This window comes from Ochotona princeps, chromosome X (genome assembly GCF_030435755.1).
Source record: "Ochotona princeps isolate mOchPri1 chromosome X, mOchPri1.hap1, whole genome shotgun sequence".
Classification (NCBI taxonomy): Eukaryota; Metazoa; Chordata; class Mammalia; order Lagomorpha; family Ochotonidae; genus Ochotona; species Ochotona princeps.
In genome coordinates this window covers 21222442-21247371 of record NC_080865.1, presented here as the reverse complement: position 1 = coordinate 21247371, position 24930 = coordinate 21222442, and the positions used below count along the sequence as shown (strand labels likewise).

The following is a 24930-nucleotide window of genomic DNA, read 5'->3' as shown; positions in this document are numbered from 1 at the left end:
AAGACTTTCTGGATGGCACACTTGTTAAACACTAGGCTAGAATATCGATTAATCAATGTCAGGCGTCAGCCAGGGATCAGGCAATCTTCCCCCAGAGAGCAGCTCCTGATTAACCCATGCCTTTCTTCCTCCCTATGGTACCCCAAACCCTGCCAAGGACTGCTGTGTGCATGTGTCTTCACACTGCTGTTTCCATTACATGCTGTTTGTACCTGTTCTCTGCCAGCACAGCAGGACAAAAAAAAAAAACCTCTGAACATAAAGCACTATAATGTCGTACTACACAATGGGCCGTCTTGCAATCGACCATGGCTTAGCACATGCTGTTGTGAGATGATTTCTCTACTTCTTTTTTATATCAGACATCAGTGGTACACAGGCACTTTGGTCTACAGTGTCCTTAGCAGGAAGACTAACCTCATGGGTTAATGTGGTATGTGTGTACATCTCCATTCCTTTAAAACAGGACCTTGGTTACTTTACTCTTAGAAAACTGCTGATTGATGCTCTCAGTGGCCATTGCCAGGAAAAGCTTTGCTCCCTTGGAGCGCAGTACCCGGAACAACTGTCTCTTTTCTGCTCTCAGATCAGTAAGAGGGAGGCAGCTAGCTGCAGGCACTGAATTCCTAATAGTCCCCAGGAACCATATAAGTTCACCCTTAAATTTCAAAATACTTCAGTGTACTGAATGTTTATATGGTCTCAAAATAATTTAAAGAGAGAAAATAGAATATGTGACTTGAAACAAATACAGAAAAGAGTACATTTAGCATTGCAAAACAATTTAAATAAGACAGCAACTTGTTTTTTTTCAACCACATGTGATTTCATTACATCATAAATTACAAAGTCAAATTCACATGTGTATGACATAAGTAATGCAGTTAAATTATATATGCAATATATAGCTAAAGATTCAATTTTAAATCATGGAGAGAACTTCAGTCAGTGCTATTATTGATACTGTGTGGTTATCTAAAATAATGGGCTATTCTCTATTTCGTCAGAAAGACCAGAAACTTAGGGTATTTGTTGACATTGATAATTACTAGTGATAGATCTATTTTTGATTGGCATCATCACAGTCATAGACTATATTGTTGACGATAATACAGTTTTCATTTGGGTAATGACTACGTTTTTTAACTTCCCCAGACCCTGATTCAGATTTCTAATTTGTAGATGAGACAACAAAGTTGGAATGGAATGCTAATACTCATGGCAGTAATGATTTAACTGATTTGCCCATGACCCCATGGGAAGTAGGGGGAAAATGTTAAATGTGACAATAAATGCTGCTGTACTTTGAGCCTGTGGGAATTAGGTCAGGCTGCATATTAATGACATTTGCTTACACAGACAGCTGAATGTTTCCATGGCATACTTTCTTTTAAAAAATCTGCTGCAGTTAAACACTGAATCTACTTCTCTACTTCCAAACTTACATTAAAAATTATTTTCAAAAATATGTTCATCTACTGATAATGGGATTTCAAAACTTACTTCTATGAGAAACTAAAATGGGATTATTTTATATTAAACATTTTCATTAACTTCATTTTAAGGAAGATTACATTTCTCTTGCTTTCCTTATTTGTCACAATATTTATCTGATTTAATTTTCATCTCGGAATCAAGTAGAGAATACAGACACAAGCATCTTAGCAAACAAATGAATGAGCATTTTATAGGATACAAACCTGAATTTGGACTTCAAATCAGGCACTGAAGAATTTTTGCACTTGACCTAAACACTCTCATTTCCCTTTTTTGCTTCACTCATTGAGCAAAGGATGACAAAAATCTCTTCAGTTTCCCTTATATTTATCCCAGTTTTCCAAGATAAAGGAATACTTTCTATTCCATGTATTTGATCCCATTTCTCTTTAACAGCATTAATTATTCTTGACTTAAAAAAATTCTAAGGCCAGGCACCTAGGTTAATAGCCTAGTAGTTAAGATGTTAACACTATCCACATTGCACTGGAGTGCCTAGGTGAAAGTCTCAACTTTGTTTCCAAGCCCTGCTTCCTGCTAGCATGCACCTTGCAGCAGGTTATGGCTCTAGTATTTGGGTCCCTGCAACTGAGATTGGGATCCTAGAAATGTCAAGGCAGCCCAACTTTGGCTGCTGTGGTCACTGAGGGAGTAAGCATGGGGGATGGGAGATCACTTTCAATCTCCCCACCTTTAAAATAAACTAACTAACTAAAAAAAAAAGCAAGCAGATTGGTTTTGGTGAACAATAAATTTACTATGTGTATCCTGTATTGGGAGAAAATCATACAAAGCCAATTAGTGAAGCTTCTTTCATCAGTAAAATAAAGGGATAGGATCATTTTCATTAGAAAATCAAATATTGTACACACACACACACACATACACACAGACATACACAAAGTCATTATGGACATATTACATAATTTTGAGAGAAAACCCAGATTATCAGCATTAACATTCTCTTTGATAAAATTTTATGATCATAATTTTAAAAATTTCACAAAAGTATAACAAGTAAAATTTAAGTGGTTTGTGGTTGTTGGATATTTCTTCCTTCTCTTAAAATCATTTATAAGTGGAATCCAGCATAAATTATGTGTCTTCAAAAAATGATCAGGTAAACAATAAATCAATGATCATCAATATTTTGAATATGCATACAAATAATTAGCATCATTTGTCCTCTCCTTGTCCTGATCACAAAGGATAGATGTCAGTATTTATGGAACACTGAAAAATACACTACATTTGATATTACAAGGAATTATCTCAGGAAATGTGTGTACATTTTACTTATTGAAATATTCTTTACTGGGCACAGGTAAAGATGACATGTCAAGAGAAATGTCCATTCTTGAGATCTATATAAGGTAGAATGTTCCCTCTTTGGGTTACCAAAGTAGCCATAGCTTTAGTCTTTCAGTGAGTGAACATTGGAAAGACATAAAAAGTCTTCTTGATAACATGTCCTCCTATCATCACTATTCTCATCTCTGTCCTTTAGCAAAACAATGGAAAGTTTATGTATCTGGATGAGATTTACTCTAAGTAAAAGAGCAAGCGGGAAAAAGAAAACATGTCCAGCTCTAAGCTGCTTGTGACTACTTACACTTGGCATATATTTGAAGAACTAGATCTGTAATTGTATACAACTTTGATGAGTCATTTAGAAATACAATTTTGCATTTGAATTTCCACAATTGCCCTCACTACATTTGTTTGCATTGTGAATTTATCAGTTACTTGGGGGAAGATATTATTGCTTAAAGGATCAATGAAGTATGGCAAATCCAATTAAATTTACTTAAATTGTTCTTCAGTATATTTTTCCTGTGAGCAAAGAAAATTCTTTCAAAGAAGCTGGTAATCACCTTGAGGAACATGGAAAAATAGGTGAAACAATTTTAGAAGTTCCAACACCCTTCCATGAAAATAAAACCAGACACGGAAAAACTAAAAAGCAAAGTAACAAACAACTCTAAGCAACACCATATGACTATGTAAAGACAGTACAATTCTGCTGAGATTCTTAGCTGTGCTAAAGATGGTAACTGGCTGCTATAATATTAACTGTTACAGTAATATTAACAAGGGTTGTTAAATATTTACTGTCAAACACTAACTTTCATAAATGTTTCCCTGACAAAAAGGATTTTATTCAATTTTACGGATGCTGAAATTGAGGGATTAGGTCAACTGCCTGAGAAGCTAGTGAATGGCAGAATTCCAGCATTTTCACTAAATGTGTGTCAGTATGTCCCCGTTTGCCTATCTGCTATGTAACCTTAGTGTGTGTGCATACAACCACATGCATGTTCATCTGCCTGACTGTGCTTTACTATGGATTTTTTTCTAAATTTGACAGGCATGCTTTTCTAGATCATGCTAATTTTTTTCCATTCTTCTTTAACACCTAAGACATTCTATAATAAGTTTCCAGAGTATAAATGAGAAAAAAAATCCTGTCTGGAAAGGAAATGAATTCTTGCATAGCCTTGAAAACGCTCCAAGGGTTTTTCTTTGTGGGTTTATGATTGCTGAACCTCTGATATACAGGTCAGAGAAGTGGTTTGAATAAACCTTTTATCTCACAAATGGCCTCACATTTTTTTTTTGTAATTTAACATAAGGTGAAAAAGGTCACTACTAAAGTGGAAATAGCTAATTATAGGAATCTGTTTTTGGAAGAGAAAGTGTTCAACTTCAAAGAACATTCAGATGAGAAATTTTTCATGAGATTCAACAACAACAACAACAAAAAACCTCATTTCTAGTAATACAACATTCTTATTTAATTCTTCTTTCTGTTTTATTCTCAAATGTCCTTTGAAATGCAAGTTTGTGCACCTTATAATTTCATAAGTTTTATTTTGATCAGAATAGTGACATTTGACTATGATCTCATGAAGAAGTTTAAGAAAATAGGATGTTTTCAAAATTATTTATTTTTTATTGGGAAGTCATATATATAGAAATGAGAAGAGACAATGAGGAAGATCTTCCATCCACTGATTTCTGCAGCCAGAAGCCAGGAGCCTCTTCCAGGTCTCCCACAAGGGTACAGGGTCCCAAGGCTTTGAGCTGTCCTCTACTGCTTTCCAGGCCACAAACAGGGAGATAGATGGGAAGCAGGGCTGCTGGGATTAGAACCGGTGCCCATATGGGATCCCAGGTGTTCAAGGCAAGAACTTTAGCCACTAGGCTACTGTGCCAGACTCCAGAAAATAGTCTTTGCTAATTGAGTAATAGGGAGTGATTTTTTTTTATTAGTGCTAACAGTATATAATAATCTTTAATAAATTCAAATCTGATGGATTTTGAAATGGAGTATGTTAGAACTTTCATTTTTAGCTATACCTTATTAAACAGCATTGCTGATACAGACTAGGTGCTGATATGACAGGCACTGAAGCAATATTTAGTGAGGAAAGAGCAACAAGAAAATCTCTGTAAATGACAGGAACTTTTATGAAAATTAATATACATTTATGTTTTCATAAGAATTGCTTTATTGTATATTGTATTTTTAATTCATCATTAAGCTGGTTGTGTGTTTGTGTCTGAATGTCGCTGGAAATTCGGTGTTCTTAAATATAGGATAGTGGGTAAACATTTGTCTTGTTTCATCTCATTTTAAACTTGTTTACTTCATTTTACCTACTACTAACATTAAATACATGAATATATGTTATGACTATATATCTGAAAACTCTATAAAGAGGCTATAATTAGGAGCCAATGTGATTGATATCTGAACTGACTAATGTCCTACTACACAGTGCTGACACTCTATATGGGTGCTAGTTTGTGTCCCGGCAGCTCCACTTCCCATCCAGCTCCCTGCTTGTGGCCTGGGAAAGCAGTGGAGGATGACCCAAAGCCTTGGGACCCTGCACCTGCATAGGAGACCAGGATGAAACTTCTGCTCCTGGCTTCATATAGACTCAGCTCTGGCTATTGAGGTCACGTGGGGCGTGAACCAGAGGATAGAAGACCTTTCTCTCTGTCTCCCATTCTCTCTATAAATCTGCCTTTCCAGTGCAAGTAGATAAGTCTTCAAAAACAAGAGAGAGACCAAAATTAGCCTTTGCAAGTACATTTAAATGTTCACTCATTTAAACAAATATTCATTTAAACAAATAAGTATTTGCTTATTTTTTAAAAATTTATTAGATATTGAATGCATTTCTGTGTATGGGAAAGGATGTGAGAATATAAGCACACTGACATGCAAGTGCATGAGGATACCTCAAAAATTGGTAGAAAAAGGAACTGAAATTAGATATGTCAAAATTTAAAAATATGCATGTTGGAATCAACAGGTATCAAAGATATTTTATAGATACTGTAAGTGATTGTTATTCATTCCCTGACTTAATATGTCTGCCAACTTACTTTCAGAAGAAGTAACTGCTACAACACTGAGCTGAATCTTTGAAGGCAATTCAAGGTATGCCACTTTCTGTCTTGCCCCACAAGACAATAATATATTGTACAGGAACTGCTATTTGAGCTTGGGCCGTAGATTGAGAAGACATTTGCAGCAGATACACAGTCTAGAATGAGAAAAACCTTAACTGAAATTGTAGTATGGAGTAAAGCTAGGCTCATTTACAAACACATGAATGGGCAGTAAATGTATGTGGCTCTGTGTCACTGGAATTTGGGGCTTGCTTGTTACTGGAGCAGGAGTTGACCATTACAACATCACAGTAAAACCAACAAACTAAACAACAAATAAGATAAGGCTTTCTGGGAAGAAACTACGCAAGTAAGCCTTTAAAATAAATGTGCCTCACTCATATATATTGACTACATCATGCCTCATCCACATATAAACTGTTTGCTAAAAGGGGTAGCAAGAAAAGAAAAATGAACTGGGATCAATATTGTGTTAGAAACTGACTTCTCTGGCCTGGATTGTCAGGCGGGCTCCGACAAATGAAGGCTGATGGATGGAAAAAACACAACACTCTATAGTTGAGTTTCTTTCTCTTTTCCTTCATGCTACGGGAGCTGTTCTTTCATTTATCTTCAATTAGGTTTGCTAGACCACGGCATGGTTGCTCTCTTTCTCTTAACTGCATGCTGTCAAGATATGCCATGGTGAATGACAATGAATGGCAGGTTCTCTACTTCCATTCAGAGCTAATCAAGGGCAGCCCACCATAACGTGGCTTTTTTTGTTTTGTTTTTCATGCAGAGGATATATGGATTTCAAAAATAATGTGTCCAAATATACAAAGTATAATGCAGTATTGATTTTTAAAGCAATAAGTATGGCACAAATGAGAAGCGACAATCTACAAAGCTGCATAGCTGGAATGTTGCAGGTCAACAAAAAAGCAGAATTGTGATGAAGGAGTGAGACTCACAAGCAGATGTCTCTCATGAGAACTCTCCTAAAGAAAGGGCTTCAAATTCTTGAAGAAGAATTCTTTCAGTAATTGAGATTTTAACAAACTTAATTCAATATATACTTACATTATATCATTCATTTACACAAGTCTTATATTTACACAGCATGTATTATGTAGTATATACTGTACTAGGTGCTGGATATGAAATAGTAGCTACAACAGACTAAATTTTCCTATGATACGAATCTTACATTTTAATGGAGACATTGGCTCATAAAAGACAAATTATGATACATCAGGAAATTTAAAAAGGTAGTGAGAAAACAAAATGAAGCACTGAATGGGGATGGCAGAGGTATGTCCCAGTGAAAGTTTCACTGAAGAGTGAGACTGGGACAGGTTTATGTGTGATATGCTCAATAAGAAATTAAAGAGGCCAGGGAGAGGGAAGTACAGAGAACAAAGGAGGGGAGCTAAAACTACAGCCAGAGATCTTGGGGAGGAGGGAGAGTCAGTCCCACAAGGCACCACAGGAAAAAATTTGGATATTATTTGAACCGAGCTTAGGAATGTAGGGTGTCTTCAGCTGAGGAATGATGCAATTTATTTTCCATTGGTTGTTTTAGCTGCTGTGTTCAAATTAGATGTAAGGAATGAAGAAGACATATAATTGTTAAAAATAGATTCTTGAGTGTTTAATTTTCTCTGCTTAGAAGGAAATTTGTATTTGTAGAAAACTGAAGCTCTTATTTTGAAAACTCTCATACATGCAGTTATTAAATGAGGGCTAAATCTACCATCTGGTTTAATAGTAATATGAGACTGCTTTAAAAAAAATAAGCATTAATTTAAAATTGAGTCTACCAAGTACCATTATTTTCATGAATCCTTATTGATAAAGGATATAGGCTATCTGATGCAATTTTTTCAGACCAATTACTATACCTACAAGCTCTATATATTTATTTATGTATAAAAGAAACGTAAAATTCAATTTCATTTGTCAAATCCTAGGGTTATTTAATGTCTAAAGAAAGTTGTTTTGATGAGAGTATAATTTTAGTTTAAATTAAGTTTTCTCCATCTCAGATCCATTTCCATTTTGGGCTGGGCATTTTGTTTTTTAGTAGGATCTAGTCCAAATACACGTGTACTACTGGGTATTTTGCAACCTCCCTGGTCACTATTCATATATGTGAAAACCTGAAAATCAAAACTATCTCCAGAATTTACTGAAGTGTCCAGGAAGGCAGCAGCACCTCTGGTTGAGAACCACTGCATCAGTAGTAGTAGCAGTAGCAATAAAAGAAATATGCATCTGTTCGTGGTCTACACTTCCAGTATGCATGCAGTATCATGACTTCATATGAATGGTGCTCTTTTTAAAATATATACCACTGTGCACAATATTATTTGTTCAGTACACTACTTTAGATGCATTACTAAGCACACTATGATTCCTAAAGTTGATTTGAATGTGACACTGATGAACTCTAACCATAAATGCATGTTTCACTTTCTGCCAGAATACTTCCCTAAAATACTGCTTTGAGTATCCCAAAGGAAGTAGGTAATACAGTAAATTTTATAGAATAGAGAGGCATATACAATGGGAAGTAATTTTGATTTAGCTCTGAATCAAGGCCAGTAACATCTGAATTAATATCAATACTGTAGTACAACTTTAAATTATTATCTATAATGTAATTGGGCATAATTGTTCAAGTCTGGACAGAATACTCATTAAAAGTGTACCCGGTCCTAAATACTGGAATTTTCTTTATAAAGGTAAAGCAGCAGTTAGGGTAATTTTCATTAAAAGCAAAGAAAAGAACAATTTAATTTTGACTTCATGACTAACACACACTTCAAATAAAATTAAGGAGGTTTTGTTTTTTACTATCAGGTGCTAAAGTAAAATTATAGTCATCATCTAAAATAACTCTTAAAATTACTATATAACCTGTAAACTTGAACAATAAAATAGGTAATTGAGTTAAGCTATGTTTAAAAGAACCCAACAAAACCCCTAACTTTTTCTTCTGAATAGCATTTCCGTAAACATGTACAGAAAACAAGGCAGATGAAATGGTTTCTGAATTCAAGGAAAGCAGCACATAATGGGATTACTCAATTTTCAAGTCTTGATCTTGGATACCAAATCTTTGCCTAGTCCCTCATACTTAATTTCCATACTTTTGTAACTTGATTGCTGTGTCTACAGCTAAGTGGCCATATTTGTTTATTTTAATTTTTATTTTTCATGATAAAGTTTCACAGGCAGAGCTCTCCTTTCCACTCTCTCCATCTGCCTCCAGATCCCCCACTGTTTTCCCCCATGTTGTTGCAAACATCTATATACATATATTCACCTAAAGGAACTGTATAATGGAGACTAGCATATCAGGAAGTGAAGATACATTGCAGTTCCTTTAGGTGAATATATGCATATAGATGTTTGCTTCTTGTTGAGAAAGAAGCTCACACGTACAAGGTAAGTACTTGGACATTCATTGGGTAGACATATAGCACTGTTATAAGAGAGCCAAAGATCAGAAAAGAGTCTAAGTCCCGAGATGGAGTTCTTTGGATTCGCATGCAATTTTCTCTCACTGCTCAACCCAGCTGCCTTCTTTGAGAGAAGGAGTGTATGAGACCCTGAAAGACTAGGCCTTTACCTAAGACACAGCAACTCATACAAACAGACTGTAAATTAGATGACAGAGTGAGACATTTTTTTTCTTATTACCCAATATGGGGAGAGTGATGAGGTTCACTTAGGAGACAGTTGAAAATGTTGCCTGTGTGTGAACCAATATTTGATCCCAATGCATCCTGTATTATCCTGCTACATATTATATTCATGAATGTTTCTACTTAACAATCCTCGACTGTGTTTTTCAAAGTGTGGCTTCACCAACCAGCAATATCAATATTACTAGGAAACCACATTTTAGTATAATCTTTGGTTTACTGCATACACCCTAAAGTTTGAAAAGCGTGACATATACTAGATAGTATAGAATATAATTGTAAATGGGTATTAACCTCAAAAGTTTAATTCAATGCATAGTTATGGATTTAACATTTACATTTCATTGAGGCAGCTTTATGAATAAACAGTTTCCTGGATATGGCTTCGTAAAATGTAAAAATCAAGAAAGGTGATTGTGTCTTTCAAAAATATTATGATTATAAAAACTGTATCAAATTGAGCACAGCAAATTACAAATACATAGCAGTACTGGATGTGTCTGAAATTCCTGCCTCCTATCACCAAGGGTGGCAATTTACAAGTTCAAAACCTTCCTCATTTAACTTCTATTGTTTCTACCCTGTATTCTGTCTGCTGATCAAAGCTGCCCTTGGGAAATATAGCTGGTAAACCAGGTGGTCCATTCATCCACTTAAACAGAAGTTGTTCGAAAACTACTGGAAAAATTCCCATCTTTCTCCTCCATACTTGACTCAGAAAAGGGTGGTATCATGTGCAAAGCAGACAGAGCTTTCTTTAGAGTACAGTTAAAAATAATAACAACATTGCATCCAATTTTCTCCCATAACTTCCTTTCAAGTATCATTATCTAAACTTATTTTAACAAAGCAGAGGCAGTTTGCTATATATATATATATATATATATTTCAACTCCACAGGATGATTTCAAGAAGAGTATAAAAATTGTAGTGTGACAAAATGACTTTTTGAAGGTGTATCTGGAGCAAATGAATGATCTAGGATCTAATAAAGTAAGATTTGGGAGAAGCTGTTATAACATTGGCAAGTAGAAAATAAATAAATACAGAATCCTTTCATTTCTACTGTGTTAGTTTTCTGTATGTCAAGAGCAATGATACTCTGGCTGCAAAGAACCAAACAAATAGCAGTTAGAGGGAACTGATGGAGATTAGAAAGCCCCCAGCTGTTCAGAATTAACTCTCTTGATCTATACAAATTACATCTCAGGATACCAGTAAAACTGCCAAGGCAGATGGCTAACCTCAATGGGTATTTTTTGAGATTTGGATAGAAGAGTTTGATTCTCATAAGAAAAAATAAGGTGTGGGACTAAAATTTTAAGCTTCTGAATTGTTATTAAAGATTTGGCTAGAAAGTGCAAGGTAGGGAGAAAACACAAATTTTCCTCAGTTAATCAAGAATTTTGAAAGAATGAGAGTTGACACAGGTGCTTTGAAAAGAAACTACTCTAGCCATCATGTATTGTTAGATGAGAGAGAAAGCAAATATTTACACACCAGTTCCACATTTAAAAAAATAAATCTGTGTTTATTCTGTAATCTGTCTTCACATTGAACTTCTGCCTAGGACTGTTTGCTAAAAAGGGCAAAGTTGATGTCTATGCAATTCAAAGGTTAGTTTTGATATTTTCAAGTCATACCCTTGAGACTAGAACCTATTTGTCATAGGAAACACTCGTTAAAACTGTTGCAGAAAACTATGTTTTATTTCAAGTTGTAAACTGTATTTGTCACGGTAAGAAAGAAACCAATAATCCAATAGAGAAAATTGGCAGAGAATGTAACAAATAGTGCACAGACAAGGAAATGGAAATGATGCTGGAATATATGAAAAAAAATCCTTCAAGGTCAGAGTGTAAATTAAAATGATAATGGGAACTGCTTGTTTTTCTTGCTTACCAAATCAAAATGTGTGATGACACATTGAGTGGGCAAAGATATAGGGGAAAAGTCCTTTATACTACAAATGAGACTCTTTAGGCAATTTGCCTATATTTACTAAAATGACAAAGGCTATTGCAACCCAAAGCATATACTCTAGGGAACTTAACCCTACTTACGTATGTGCAATGTAAAAACGTACATGTGCACACAGGAATCCATTGTCATATTGTAGCAACAGCAAAAACAAAACATTAAATTCATTCAATGGAATGATGGTTCAATTAATCATGCTATGCATTTAGAACAGAATGCATGTGTAAATGAAAGGTTTAAGTGCTAATATTGAACAGTTTCCAGTGTGTAGTATGAAGAGGAAACAAGCAGAGCTGTAGGAAATGTTTAATGTACCATGAATCTTCTCTTTTTAATCTGGTGCTAGAAATAAAGAATATTCACATTCACCCTACCCTTAGAAAGCTATCTAGGAAATGGAAAAACTTGGCAGCTTACAAGGAGAGAAAATGGGTGGTAATGAACGTGCAGCAAAGTAGAATTTATGTTCACTAATGCTTTTGGATTTTGTACCACTAGAAAAGTATTTTATATTAGAGAAATCTAGGCATTTATATATTGAAAGTTTATTTTAGGGGAATGTTTCACTTCTAGCTTTGTAATAATCCACTAAGCAGTCTCATTGCTAAAATACTAATTAATTTTTCATGAAATTGGGCAGATTATCTAAAATCAGAAGCAACAATGAAATGAAATGTAATTGATAGCAATGGATCTACATGCCACTTGTTTATATCATATGAAGTACACCATGTTAAATTGTGTTATATCCTGATGTAGCTTCCGTTATCTTATTCTATTTCATTCTGTCCATTAAATTGACTTGACAAACCATCAATAAGTCACCAGTGACAATTTGCAAAACAGTTTTTTAAATGATCTCCCTCTCTTCTCTACTTTGAAAGTCTTTCTTTAAAAAATTCATTTTTATTGGAAGGGCAGATTTTCAGAGAAGAGGAAAAACAGAAAGATCTCCTATCTGCTGGTTCACTCCACAAAATGACGTGGCCAGAAGAGGAACTTCCTCTGAATCTTCCACATGGTTGCAGGGTCCTAAGGCTTTAGGTCATCTTCCTTTGCTTTCCTAGACTATGAGCAGGGAACCAGACGGGAGGTGGAGTAGCTGGGGCATGAACTGGTGCACATGTGGGATGCGAGCACTTACAGGTGAAGGATTGGCAAGTTGAATCATTGTGCCAGCCTCTACTTTGAATGTCTTAATCTAGCACTTTATGATCTCTCCCCTACCTCAGTAGGCTCATGGTTTCTCTATACTATGGGCACAGTGCTTCTCAAATCTGAAAGTCTGATATTCACATCTACTAATGATTTCCAGATTTCTCAAAGAAATATGAGTTTCTCTAAGCATTCCCAAGCCCAAGTTACACTTCACACTTCAGTATACATCATACAACTAAATTAATTTCAAAATGACAGCCAAATGCAATTGTTATCAGGGTAAATGGAAGTGTTCAGAGATCTGCTATAGACTTCTCTTTTAGCATTCAATTTGTTTGAATATATATATATATATATACATATATATATATAAATGATGAAGTCAGAAAGCAGACATAAATTTAAAATTGAAAAGAAACAGTAAGAGATAATATGCTATATGATAAAAATAGTACACAAGATATCCTCCTCTTCATCTCTATTATCAAGTGAAATGATAATTTGAGATATATCGACTTTAGTATAAAGTATTAGGGGCTAAGAGCAATTTTTCTTTTCTTCTTCTTCTTCTTCTTCTTTTTCTTCTTCTTTTTGGTAGCACAGACATGGGATAAAGTATTACAGCAGAATTATCAGACCAGAGTAGTGGAGGAGATGAGTGAGACATGAGTTTCCAGAAAGATATTAACCAGAACCAATGGAAATGAATCAGAAACTGGGCTCAGGGATGGTAGCAAGGTGGTTTCTAAGGCTACCCTCCACCCAGTAGTGGGGGTTTCTTATGTTTTCTCTGTCTTGGTCAGAACCAGATAAGGAAATAGAATACACTAAATCCAAAGTTCAGTAGATTCAATAAATAAATGTGAGAAAGACCAGAGAACAGTCTGACTGCTCTGAAAATTCTGTAAAAATAAGCAATCAAGAACAACAGGGCCTGGCACAGTAGCTTCGTGACTTAAGTCCTTGCCTTGAACACAGCAGGATCCTATATGGGCGCCAGTTCTAATCCCAGATGCCCCACTTCCCAGTAAGCTCCCTGCATGTGACCTGGGAAAGCAGTCTAATATGGCCCAAAACCTTGTGACCCTACACCCACATGGGAGACCTGGATGAGGCTCCTGGCTTCCGATTGGCTCGGCTCCAGCTGTTGCAGCCTCTTGGGGAGTGATTCAACCAATAGATCTTCTTCTCTGTCTCACCTCCTCTCTATCTGACTTTGCAATAAAAATAAATAAATCTTTAAGAAACAAACAACAAACATGGTTGATGGCATGTATTCCTGTGACAGACACAATATTCCAATTTCCTTCACACTTCTTTATTGGTAAGTCGTCTCCGCATTACAAAAATTTCACCTTTACCCCAAGCCACTGGTATACTGTATTCAAGACAAATTTAAGCCAAATAAAAGTAAATTTAAAATAGCATTGACTATGTTCAGGCCTTTGACATAGAAGTCAAAATGCTGGTTGGCGTGCCTATATCTTATGGTGGAGTCCCTGGTTTCTCGACCCCACTCCATTCCTACCTCTGGCCTCTTGCTGTACATCCTGAGAGAAAGCAGATGATTGCTCCAGTGTCTCTGCCACCCACGTGGGAGATCGGAATTGTGTCCCTTGCTCCTGGGAATTTGGAGAGTGTAGCAGCAGATGGGAGAACTTTCTGCTTGACTCATTCACATATTATCTGACTCTCAAAACAAATGGATGCAATTAAAAGTATTTTGATGGAAATATTCTTTAATCAAGCTACCATTTAAGCACTCACTTGTCCACCAACAAAAAGATTAATCAGCAAAAACACACTGAGTAGGTTTAATAGTTATTTATCACATGCTACACATATATTTAGGTTATTTGGCTATTGTTAGATATACTTGTTAATAATTGTAAGTAAAATTCAACCTAAATGATTTTAAAGAGTACTTAGAGCCTTAAAGATACAGGAAAATGCTGTTAAACTTGAATTTAAGTTCTCAGTGATATAGTTGTCACACACAAGTATGATTGAGAGGTTAATAAAAGACTTTATAGCATAAATATATATTGCACTAGGAGAACATTTTTGGGGAAGTGGAATGGAAATATGATTTAAAGAAGAAAAGGAATAACATCAACTTCTATTTATTTAAGATGAGCTTGTTTATGTATTTGTGTAGTGGATAATGGTAGATATCTTATTTCCATGATATTCTACCAGACACATTCAGAAGACTAATGTAACACATTTTAAATGTCAGTATTTACAATGCCTCAAGAGAGAAAATCAAATGTCACCTTTAAAATGTACAATGAGATATTCACTTGACTAAACTATTCAGAATGGTCTGAATAGCACTATAGGGAGGTTGTTTTGGAGCCCTCCTTGATTTGGCAGAGGTGGACGGAAAGCTGCTTTCTTTTGAAAGCAGAAGTAGGCGTGTTGCAAGCCATATTTTTCTCCTTAGGAGCTCTTACTATAATTCCTACTACATCATGTACTGTCCCATCCACAATATTTTTACGTGCCTTAGAAAATGTTTCCACTTTAGTTTTGCCTTGATCCAACAGGGTACTGGGGAAATTGACTTTCTCATTTTTAATGAAGAGGAAGGTCAATTTAAGACAAGTGAGTTAAGCAAAGTTATGAAGCCATTAGATGTCACAGCTGGCATTCCAATACGATTTATTATTTCTCTTCTCATTATCATGTTACCTATATTCACCAATGATTTCTGGAATTGAGTAGAAAGAATGGGATGTAAGAGAAATATTATGACATACAGAGCACTCATAAAGAAAAATTTCCACCTCATTTTATGAAATATGGAATTACTCATGAATTTTCACTCTTGTCAAGGCCTTATCAGAGTCAAAACTATACTCTTACCTACAAGCGTTTGTCTACTTGCAAGGTGAATGAGAATGAGTTTCACTTACATTCAATATGTTTCAATAACTGTATTTTAAAATTTTTTTATTTTATTAATTACATTGCTTTATGTGACAGTTTCATAGGCTCTGGGTTTCCCCCAACCCTTCCCCATGCCCTTCCCCCATGGTAACAACTGTATTTTAAGGACAAAATCCACTAATATATCTTCACCATATTTTTTGTACCCACTAAAATGAAACAAACAAAGAAAACTGCAGCTTTTGTTTTTCTATGAAAGAGGGTTATATCTACCAGAGGCTCAGGATTCTTACCTCTTCCTCCCCTTCTCAATACCACTCATAGAACAAACCATCTTGGTGGAGAGGGATAGGCTACTGTTTCAGACATCCTACTCCCATACTGCAGTGCCAGAGCTAACTAAGTTTACCTTGAACTAGTATACATCTATCTAATGAACTACTGAACAGGAAGTATCTCATCCCAAAGTGAACTAGATGTTATTAATCGCTATTAAGCGAATTTTGAGAACACTGACAACACTCCCCACTGATCTGTCAGCAAGTCCAGTTCCTTAAGTGGAACTCTAGACCAACACTGCTGCTCCCCTTGCTCCCAAGTCTCGATGGACATGTTGCAAGGACATGATTTGATACCGAAATTTTTTATTACATCTTTAAGACTGATTAAAGTACTGGGTGTCTGTCAAAAACCGCCAGCAGCTTAGAACATGGACAACAGCCATTGAGGCCTCATCCCTTGAACTTCAGTTATTTGCTAGTTAGAAAACTCTCATGCAAAGATATCTTATGTGCATATAAGAAATTAATTGTGGAGATCTCCTTTGAGTTTCCTTCTTTTTTTGGTGTATCTTTGGTGCCTCCCTTCCTTAGGGGAAATTCTCACTGTTGAGATTCTGAAGACACCTGCTGATTGATAACATGTTCCAGCGCTGTGGTACTAACTCTGTTTCCTTCCTGGTGGGTGTGATATCAGTAAAAACAATTTGGAGCTTTCAACAGCTCCTTTAGGGAACATGAAATCTCCCCAAATTGGTTCAGCTAAGATTTCTCCTGACCCATCATCTCTGCTCTTTCAGCCTCATTTTATAATCGTTGACACTCCCTTGGTTCCCTTGTTTCTTTTGATAAGTCCCTCTGAAACCCTACCTGTTATATCCCTCTTTTCTTCCCTGCCAGACCTTTTTGCTTTCTACTCCAGCCTCTCAAATACCTATAATTTCTCAATCATTGTTCTCGTTGCCCTTATAGTGTTCCAAGAAAAGCTCAGGATCCTTCCCCAAAGGCTGAAAACCCAACACTGAAAACATTAACTAGAAAGAGATCAGACATTCCATCCACTCAAATGTGCACTGGAGACAGCCTTATTCATGCAAATTTTAGCTTACAGCTCCATAAATTGCACATCATATCAACTTGATGGATAGGACATTGAAACCACAATATTGATAATGCTCTTCATGAAATTGAAACCTAATCATTTTTGCCTTGCCTTTTTAACTAAGGTAAAAAAAATCAAATCTTTAATTTTTTCCAAACAGTTTAAGATATAAATTCTATTTGGGACTTGACTTCAACAAATCATTAAAGGTTGCAACAAATGTCAAAGATTTTACTATCTGGCTCAACAGGACCTTGGGCCACTGTCAGACAATGCATGGTTAGTTATTTAAGCAAAACATCAATGGAATATTCAAAATAAATACAGATAGAAAAGTGATTGTAAAAGATTTCAGCTTTTTTTTTTTTTTAAAGATTTATTCATTTTATTACAGCCAGATATACAGAGAGGAGGAGAGACAGAGAGGAAGATCTTCCGTGCGATGATTCACTCCCCAAGTGAGCCGCAACGGGCCGATGCGCGCCGATCCGAAGCTGGGAACCTGGAACCTCTTCCGGGTCTCCCACGCGGGTGCAGGGTCCCAATGCATTGGGCCGTCCTCAACTGCTTTCCCATGCCACAAGCAGGGAGCTGGATGGGAAGTGGAGCTGCCGGGATTAGAACCGGCGCCCATATGGGATCCTGGGGCTTTCAAGGCGAGGACTTTAGCCGCTAGGCCACGCCGCCGGGCCCAAAAGATTTCAGCTTTTTAAAAAGTGTTCCACATTTTGTTCTGTTTAATAATCAAGGGTACTGGGCCTGGCACAATAGCGTAGTGGTTAAAGTCCTCACCTTGCTCGTGCTGGGATCCCATATGGGCGCCAGTTCTAATCCCGGCGGCCCCGCTTCCCATCCAGCTCCCTGCTTTTGGCCTGGGAAAGCAGTTGAGGATGGCCCAAAGCCTTGGGAACCTGCACCCACGTGGGAGACCCAGAAGAGCTCCTGGCTCCTGGCTTTGGATTGGCTCAGCTCCAGTTGTTGTGGCTGTTTGGGGAGTGAACCATCAGATGGAAGATCTTCCTCTCTGTCTCTCCTCTTCTCTGTATATCCGCCTTTCCAATAAAAATAAATGAATCTTTAAAAATAATAACCAAGGGTAAAATAAAATCAACATAAAATACAGAGATGTATGTTGACTATACACATAGTATGTTTCTTAGGCTACTCAAAAAAGGTAGAGACTTCATCTGCTATGCAAAACTGTTGAAATTTGAATACTTAAGAGATGAATTAGGTCATGAATGCTTCATTTTTATGGGGGTGACTTTGTAATCAGGACAATGGGCTTGTTATCCAAATACATTTTTAATAATATACATTTTCATTAACTTTTTTGTAGACTCCTTACAGGTATAAATTTCAAAAAATGTTTATTCAGTTTTCCATAAAGTTTTGGTTACTTGTTTGAAAGGTACAGCAACAAAGAAAATTCCGTCTCCCGTTTTCTACTCCACTTTCCAAATGCCTATATTTGCCGGGGATAGGCCAGGGCTACAATTAGGCATCCCCCAGCACCAACTAAACTGTATCATAAAACAGTAATAATAAAAAACAAAACAAAATAAAATTAGGCATCAAGAATTCAATGTTTTTCAATGTAGGAAGTAGGAACTCAATTAGTCAAGCCTTCACAGCTGTCTCCCGTATTCGGAGTCAGTGGGTAACTGGGGTTAGGAATCAGGTATTCAATAAAAGCATCCTGATACGAGAGATGCATTGTGGCATTTCATTTGCTAGGCTAATCACTCGTTACTTCCACAAAAGTGTGAATACACATATATTACTACTCCTGTTATTATTATGGCATTGTCAAAAGTGAACATCATATATGCTCTTTGAGCAAACTGCTAAGTTTATAGCATAATCCTTTAGCAGTGTAGACTACGCTGTGCAGTGTGGATATACAGAACTTATTCATTTTGAATTTCTTTATGAAAATTTTCAGCAGAGCAAAATAAAAAGACCTATATGGCTAATCACCTTGACATACATTTTGTAAACATGTATCATCACGACGGACACACATTATGAACCTAGAGGGGAGAACAAAGCAGAAGGGAGGGAATCTGGGGGAGGGAAGAGCCCATTGCCAACTAAATTGTATCAAAAAACAATAAAAAATGTATCATCTTACTTTGCTATTTGATCAAAAAAGGTGAATACAGAGATGACTTTATACATTTTAATAAACAACAATAACATACTTTGCAGATTATTAGGTTCCAGTCCTACTGACTTGGAGGTATTTTTCATTTATTTGCTATAAGGTTTTGTTACATGCCTATAGATTGGACTGGATTTTGCTATTTTGTATTTCCTATTAGACTTTACCTATTTTCAATTTTTCTGCTTTCCTTCAAGATCTGCCTACAACTTTCCAGATTAACATTTCCAATTTTCTCCCACCCTGCTGATTCGTGTCACTGTAAACTGCAACCTGACTTCTCAAGTTCCTTGTGAGATTCTCTATTATCTTGTCACTGCCTTTTCATCCAGAATATCTCAGGAAGCCCTTGCTATCTGAAGCTGGATGATTTGATGCAAACCACAAAGGACCCATCGCCACAGCAATATCTAAGTGAGCACTTTTGTGGTCCCTGTAGAGGCTGCTATGTGAGTCACTCAGGAAGTCCATTGAACTCACACATCTCCCATGCTCTGCTCCAGAAAATTACCAAGATTGGAAAGTCTTACTGAAGCCTTCCTGATGTCTGTGTCTTTGCTGAAAGTACTTACACAGAAAATCATGAAATCCATTAGAATGTCCTTACCGGCCTCAGCCTACCATTTAAGGATGACTCCTGGCCAACATCTAGGAATTGTGCTCCCTTTTAGACTTGGGGATTGAATTTGAAGCCTACCCAAAGCATCAAGCTTTCTGTTTTTCCTTTTAATTTTCATAGACGTCTCTTATTAAATGCCTGATTGCTTGAAACACCCAACAAACATCCTCTATTATCAAATCTCAAACTTAGTTCAAACAGTCCTTTAACAAAGGAAAGCTGAAATCCATGAACTAGCATTCCTAAACTGTGCAATAGGAAACCTAGTTTATTCTGAACAACATATTAAGGGATTGACAAAGATTGCCTTAACATGATCCCAGATTAACTAAACTTGAGAAAGATTTTTTCCAAATGTTAATCCTTTTTTTTCTTAGATCATTTACTCCAGAAAACTTGTATTTGAAATTATTTCTCTGCCTCTATGAGATATAAATCTTCTCCTAGTTCTTGCCAATTTTAGAACCCCAGGAATATCTTTTTCAAGGACTTGAAAGCCATATCTTTGAAATACAATCCTTAAGGAAGAGTGTCTGCCAGGCTCATGGGAAGGTAAGTATCAAACTTTGATACGCTCACGGCCAACACAGATGGCTTAAACATATCAACTAATGTCTTCTCTAACATCATTCAGTACTTTTCCACTAACTCATCCCAGAATTTAGGAATATCTCCTTCTTTATGTTTCAGCAGAAATGAATTCAATCTCCTTACTCTATTATAGAAGTCATGCATGAGGTTTTTCTTTCCTGACTTGTGCAGTTTCCTGACAACAATGAACACACACAAAGCAAAGGCTTTTGGTGTTCATGATTTTAACAGTCACTCACAACAATTGTATTCTTTGATACTGTTCAGTGTGGGATTGAAACTATAGGTATTTGTGTGTCTTGCATGTTAAACTAGAGCTACCAGTACAACACATTGTGCTTATTTGTAACTCACAGAATAAAACTCATTATTGAGGAAATGTAGAAAAAAATATTTCCAAAACAGACCAGCCTTTTAGTCTATTGTTTATGTCACCTTTAATCCATGTCAGAATGCCTTTATTTTTAAAATGCCCAGCCCTGGATACTAATTGCAGCTTTCTGCTGATGCAGACGCTTGGAGAAATTGGGTTCCTGTCACTAATACAGAAGACATGGTCTGAGTTCCCAGTTTGGCTTAAATCGGCAATTGTGGACACTCAGAGAGTGAGGCAGTGGATAGAAATCTCCTCTATCTCTTCTGCTCTATCTCTCAAATAAAAAGAAAACATAACATGTGGTCATTAAGTACAACAATTAAGATAGTACTTGGGACAACCGCATCCAGTTTCAGAGTGCCTGGTGCTGCTTCTGGCTTTGTGCTAATATGCACATTTGGGAGTAGCAGGTGATGGATCAAAGGAATTAGGTCCCTGTGACCTACATCACAGACCCAGACTGAGTTCTGGGATTTTGGTTTTAGATGTGGTTATTGCAGCCATTTGGGGAGTAAACCAGTCTGTCTTTCTGTATGTCACTCTTTTAAAACAAACAAACAAACAAAAAAACTCAAAGTAAATATTATTGAAAAAGCTGCAAAACTCTCTCCCTGTCATCATTATAAAAGCAAACTTTAAAATAAAGTATGCATCCCACCATAACTCATCATATTATAATAAAAAGTTCGGAAAGTAGTAGTTAGCAGGTTTGTGTCAGATAAATAGTATACCTCTAGCTCATTAGTGAAAGTACTCATTAAAGATTAAAAACATAAGATCCTTTATAGGCATTCTAAACCGGTCCCTGGATCTTAGCATTCAATTATCATTTGTGAGATCTGAAATCAACATAGTTTATGTCGAAATTGAGAGTATATTTGAAAATCAAAATTCAAAGGCATGCCTTGTAGTGAGCTGACTGATAGGAAGGGGCTGCGATTACGCCTCATTTTCACCCTCTACATCATGCTCTCATTGATTGTGTTTCTCAGCTTGCTGAGGCTTCTGTGAGGTGACTTTCAAGATGAATATTGCTATTTGCAGGATTTCCTGAACAGGAATATTTCACGAGTAAATTGCACAAACTCAAGCGAAGTGCAGTCAATTTTCATTTCAGCATAAACAATGTATTAGAACGGAGCCCTTTAGGCTTTCTTTTTAAATATTTTGCTTTTATTACACAGCTAGCTGAATTGTATCCAGGAGCATAAAGTGCCAAACAGGCAAAACTGAGGCTCACAGAGAGTATGGGATGCTTTACCAGGTGTTTAGAGTTTGATAAGAGAATGGAAATAAACCAGATGCCAAATCCAGTGGCCCTTGGTTTCAGAGTAGCCATGACCATCATGACAGACCAAGTTTATTTGGATTTAGAAAATGCTGTCAGGGACCTAACTACTTGTATATCTACTTTCTTTGCATTAACTCACACAAAGGGGTGTGTGTGTGTGTGTGTGTTTGTGTGTGTGTGTTTATAAAAACTTTTATTTAGTTGGTTGTATTTATTTGGAAGCCAGAGAAATATAAATAATGAGAGAGAGCAAGAGAGAGCATCTATCTGCTGGGTCACTCCCCAAATGCCCACAACAACCAAGCTTGGACTAGATGACAGATAGCAGCCAGGAACTCCACCTGGATCTGCCCTGATGGTGCAGTGGTGGCAGGGACTCAAATAAATCAGCAATTATCTGCTTCCTGGAAGGACACATACTGGCAAAAAGCTGGCATCAGGACAGGAGCTAGAATTCCAACTCAGGCACAGCGACATGAATCCCAGGCATTCCAAACAACAAGTTCACCACAGCTCCCAACATCTGTTCCCTCGTATCTTTAAAGGTGGTTTCTTCCTCAGTGCTAAAGTAAATGCATGTCTCTTCCAAACCACCTAAAAATTTAGCTTTGGCTTGCAGAAGTTTAAAGCTAAGCATAGCAAAATGCATTTTTCCAGTTTTGTTTACTTGAAAAAAGTTTAATCTCTTTAGGCAGAGTGACAACAGGCTACAAATACAAAAACCCCCATGCCTTAAAGCATAGGACCTTTGTGTAATCTTAATAATTCACTTATTATACTCTGATGAGAAATCAAACTTAGACAAATACATCAACCACTAGTTATCATGTTATTTACACAGATCACCATTTCCTGATTGCAAAAGTGTGAGGATTATTTGGACAAATTCAGTAGTTATAAGCATATTCACCATTGCTTTGGGTACCATTACAAGCAGAAGAAAAGGACTAAAAGAATATTCTTCAAATCTGCACTCTGGTGATGAACAAGAAGATACACAGAAGACTAGGCTACTGCTCTGAGCCCCCAAATTGAGCAATTTGAAAGAATACAAGATCCAAGATCACTGAAGACAGGGTGAGGCTAGTTTGTATCGGACCAAGTAATAGTATTGCCTTGTTGTGAGTGTTTACTGAGTACTGAAAAATTCAGTTCCTCTAAATTGTTAATACTAAACTAAACTGGAAGAATGCATTTAAAGAGATAAAATTATGGACATGTGGTGTGAAACAGCAGGGGTGTGAGGATACCACATTGTTTGCTATGGCTAGCATATAAGGGAAGTTATTAATAGAGTAAACGAATAGGAAAGTTAACTTCAGGGAAGAGCGCTTTATAATGATATCTAAAGAGCCTGGGCATTCTTTTGAAGGCAACTAATCCGCCAGAAAATTTTAGATAAGGAATGGCCAAATATTAGGATACTTCAAAACGTCCAGGGAAAAGCTAAAGAAGGGCATTTGGCCTAGCGGTTAAGACTCGGGTTGAGATGTCTGCATCTCCCCATGGGATTATGTGGGTTGAGTGGCTCTAGCTGTTTTCCCCAGGTTCCTGTTAGTGTGGATCCTGGGAAGCAGCACTGATGACTCAAATAATTAGTTCCTCGTCACTCATGTTAGACACCCGGATTGAGGTCCCAACTTCTGGCTTCAACATCCTGGCTGGGCACTGCAGGTGTTAAGGAAGTGAGCCAGTACACAGGACCACTATCTCTCTGTCTATAAATCACAAATGCAAAAACTACCATTCATTTTGGTGAAAAGAATGTGTAAAATGCACACAGTTTTCTTCTTAATATGTGCTATCCACGGAAGTCCCACTCCTATTCATTAAGCACAATTAAAACAGGTATGGAAGTTGGAAGACATACACACTCTAGTGATTCAAGTTTAATGAAGATACTAGTTCTAGTAAATTCTGGAAGAAAAAAAAAACTAGTCAAATAGCCATAATTGTTACCACTATAAAGAGAAAGACGGCACTCACAATGATTACTTACGTAACTAACGTAAAGTCAGGTTCCTCAATCTCCTCCTGCCATTATAAAATCCTATTTTAATAAAGTTTTAACTCCCCACCTTTCACCTCTGATTGCCCTTCATATTAGGTCAGGGTATTCATACTCTATCACAAACCAGGTGATATCTAATTACCCCAATTTGTCTCGAGCAAGAAATCGTGTTAGCTTGGTTTAGCCAGACAGCCCTTACCTTTGATGTTTCCACTTAATTTTTGCATCCACTGGCCCCCACACTGATCTTTGGCTAGAAATTCCCATGATGTGTTTGGATATGAGCTAACCCCTTCCCAACACTGACTGCCTCTGTAATGGTCCCAGATATGATCTGCCTTACCATGCATGAATGAGCATTTTTTTTCCTTAAATGAGAATAATTGAAAAACTTATTTCAATGATATACCCATTCTTTTATAAAACAACTTTTAAAGCAAAAGGTCCTGACCTTGATGTCAAATGTTCCTACTTGACTTGGTTGGTTATAAATTTCCAGCTGATTCCTGATCGGCACCAGCCACAGCAGCAGCTGCTTTAATTGCTCTTCCAGCTGTCCAAGGTCTTTCACGTGAGCCTCAATCTCCCTTTGCTTCTCGGGCAAAACTCTAGAAACCTGGAAAGGAAACATTAAAATGTAAAAGAGAATTTTAAAAGACATATTACTTGATGATACAAAAAAGGGGGAAAAGTTATCTTTAAATGTTTTACAAATATACTGATTTTAGCATTTTCAGAGTATGATATTAATGATGTATGTTGTGCATTACAATTTGGTTTTAATTAATGTTGGAAATCATCTATTAAAACGATCTGATAATTGTTGACTTTAAAGACATTAATACCAAAGCTGG

The 24930-nt window shown here is 36.6% G+C and overlaps 1 protein-coding gene across 5 annotated transcripts in view; it reads right to left on the bottom strand.

The window, feature by feature from the left end:
- The window catches only part of DMD (dystrophin), a 1951117-nt gene that overhangs the window by 685968 nt on the left and 1240219 nt on the right, over nt 1-24930 (bottom strand). For all 5 annotated transcript variants that reach the window (XM_058659083.1, XM_058659078.1, XM_058659079.1 and 2 more), the window contains one exon: nt 24528-24692. In XM_058659083.1, the coding sequence (XP_058515066.1) occupies nt 24528-24692 (165 nt within the window). The remainder of the gene's footprint in view (nt 1-24527; nt 24693-24930) is intronic.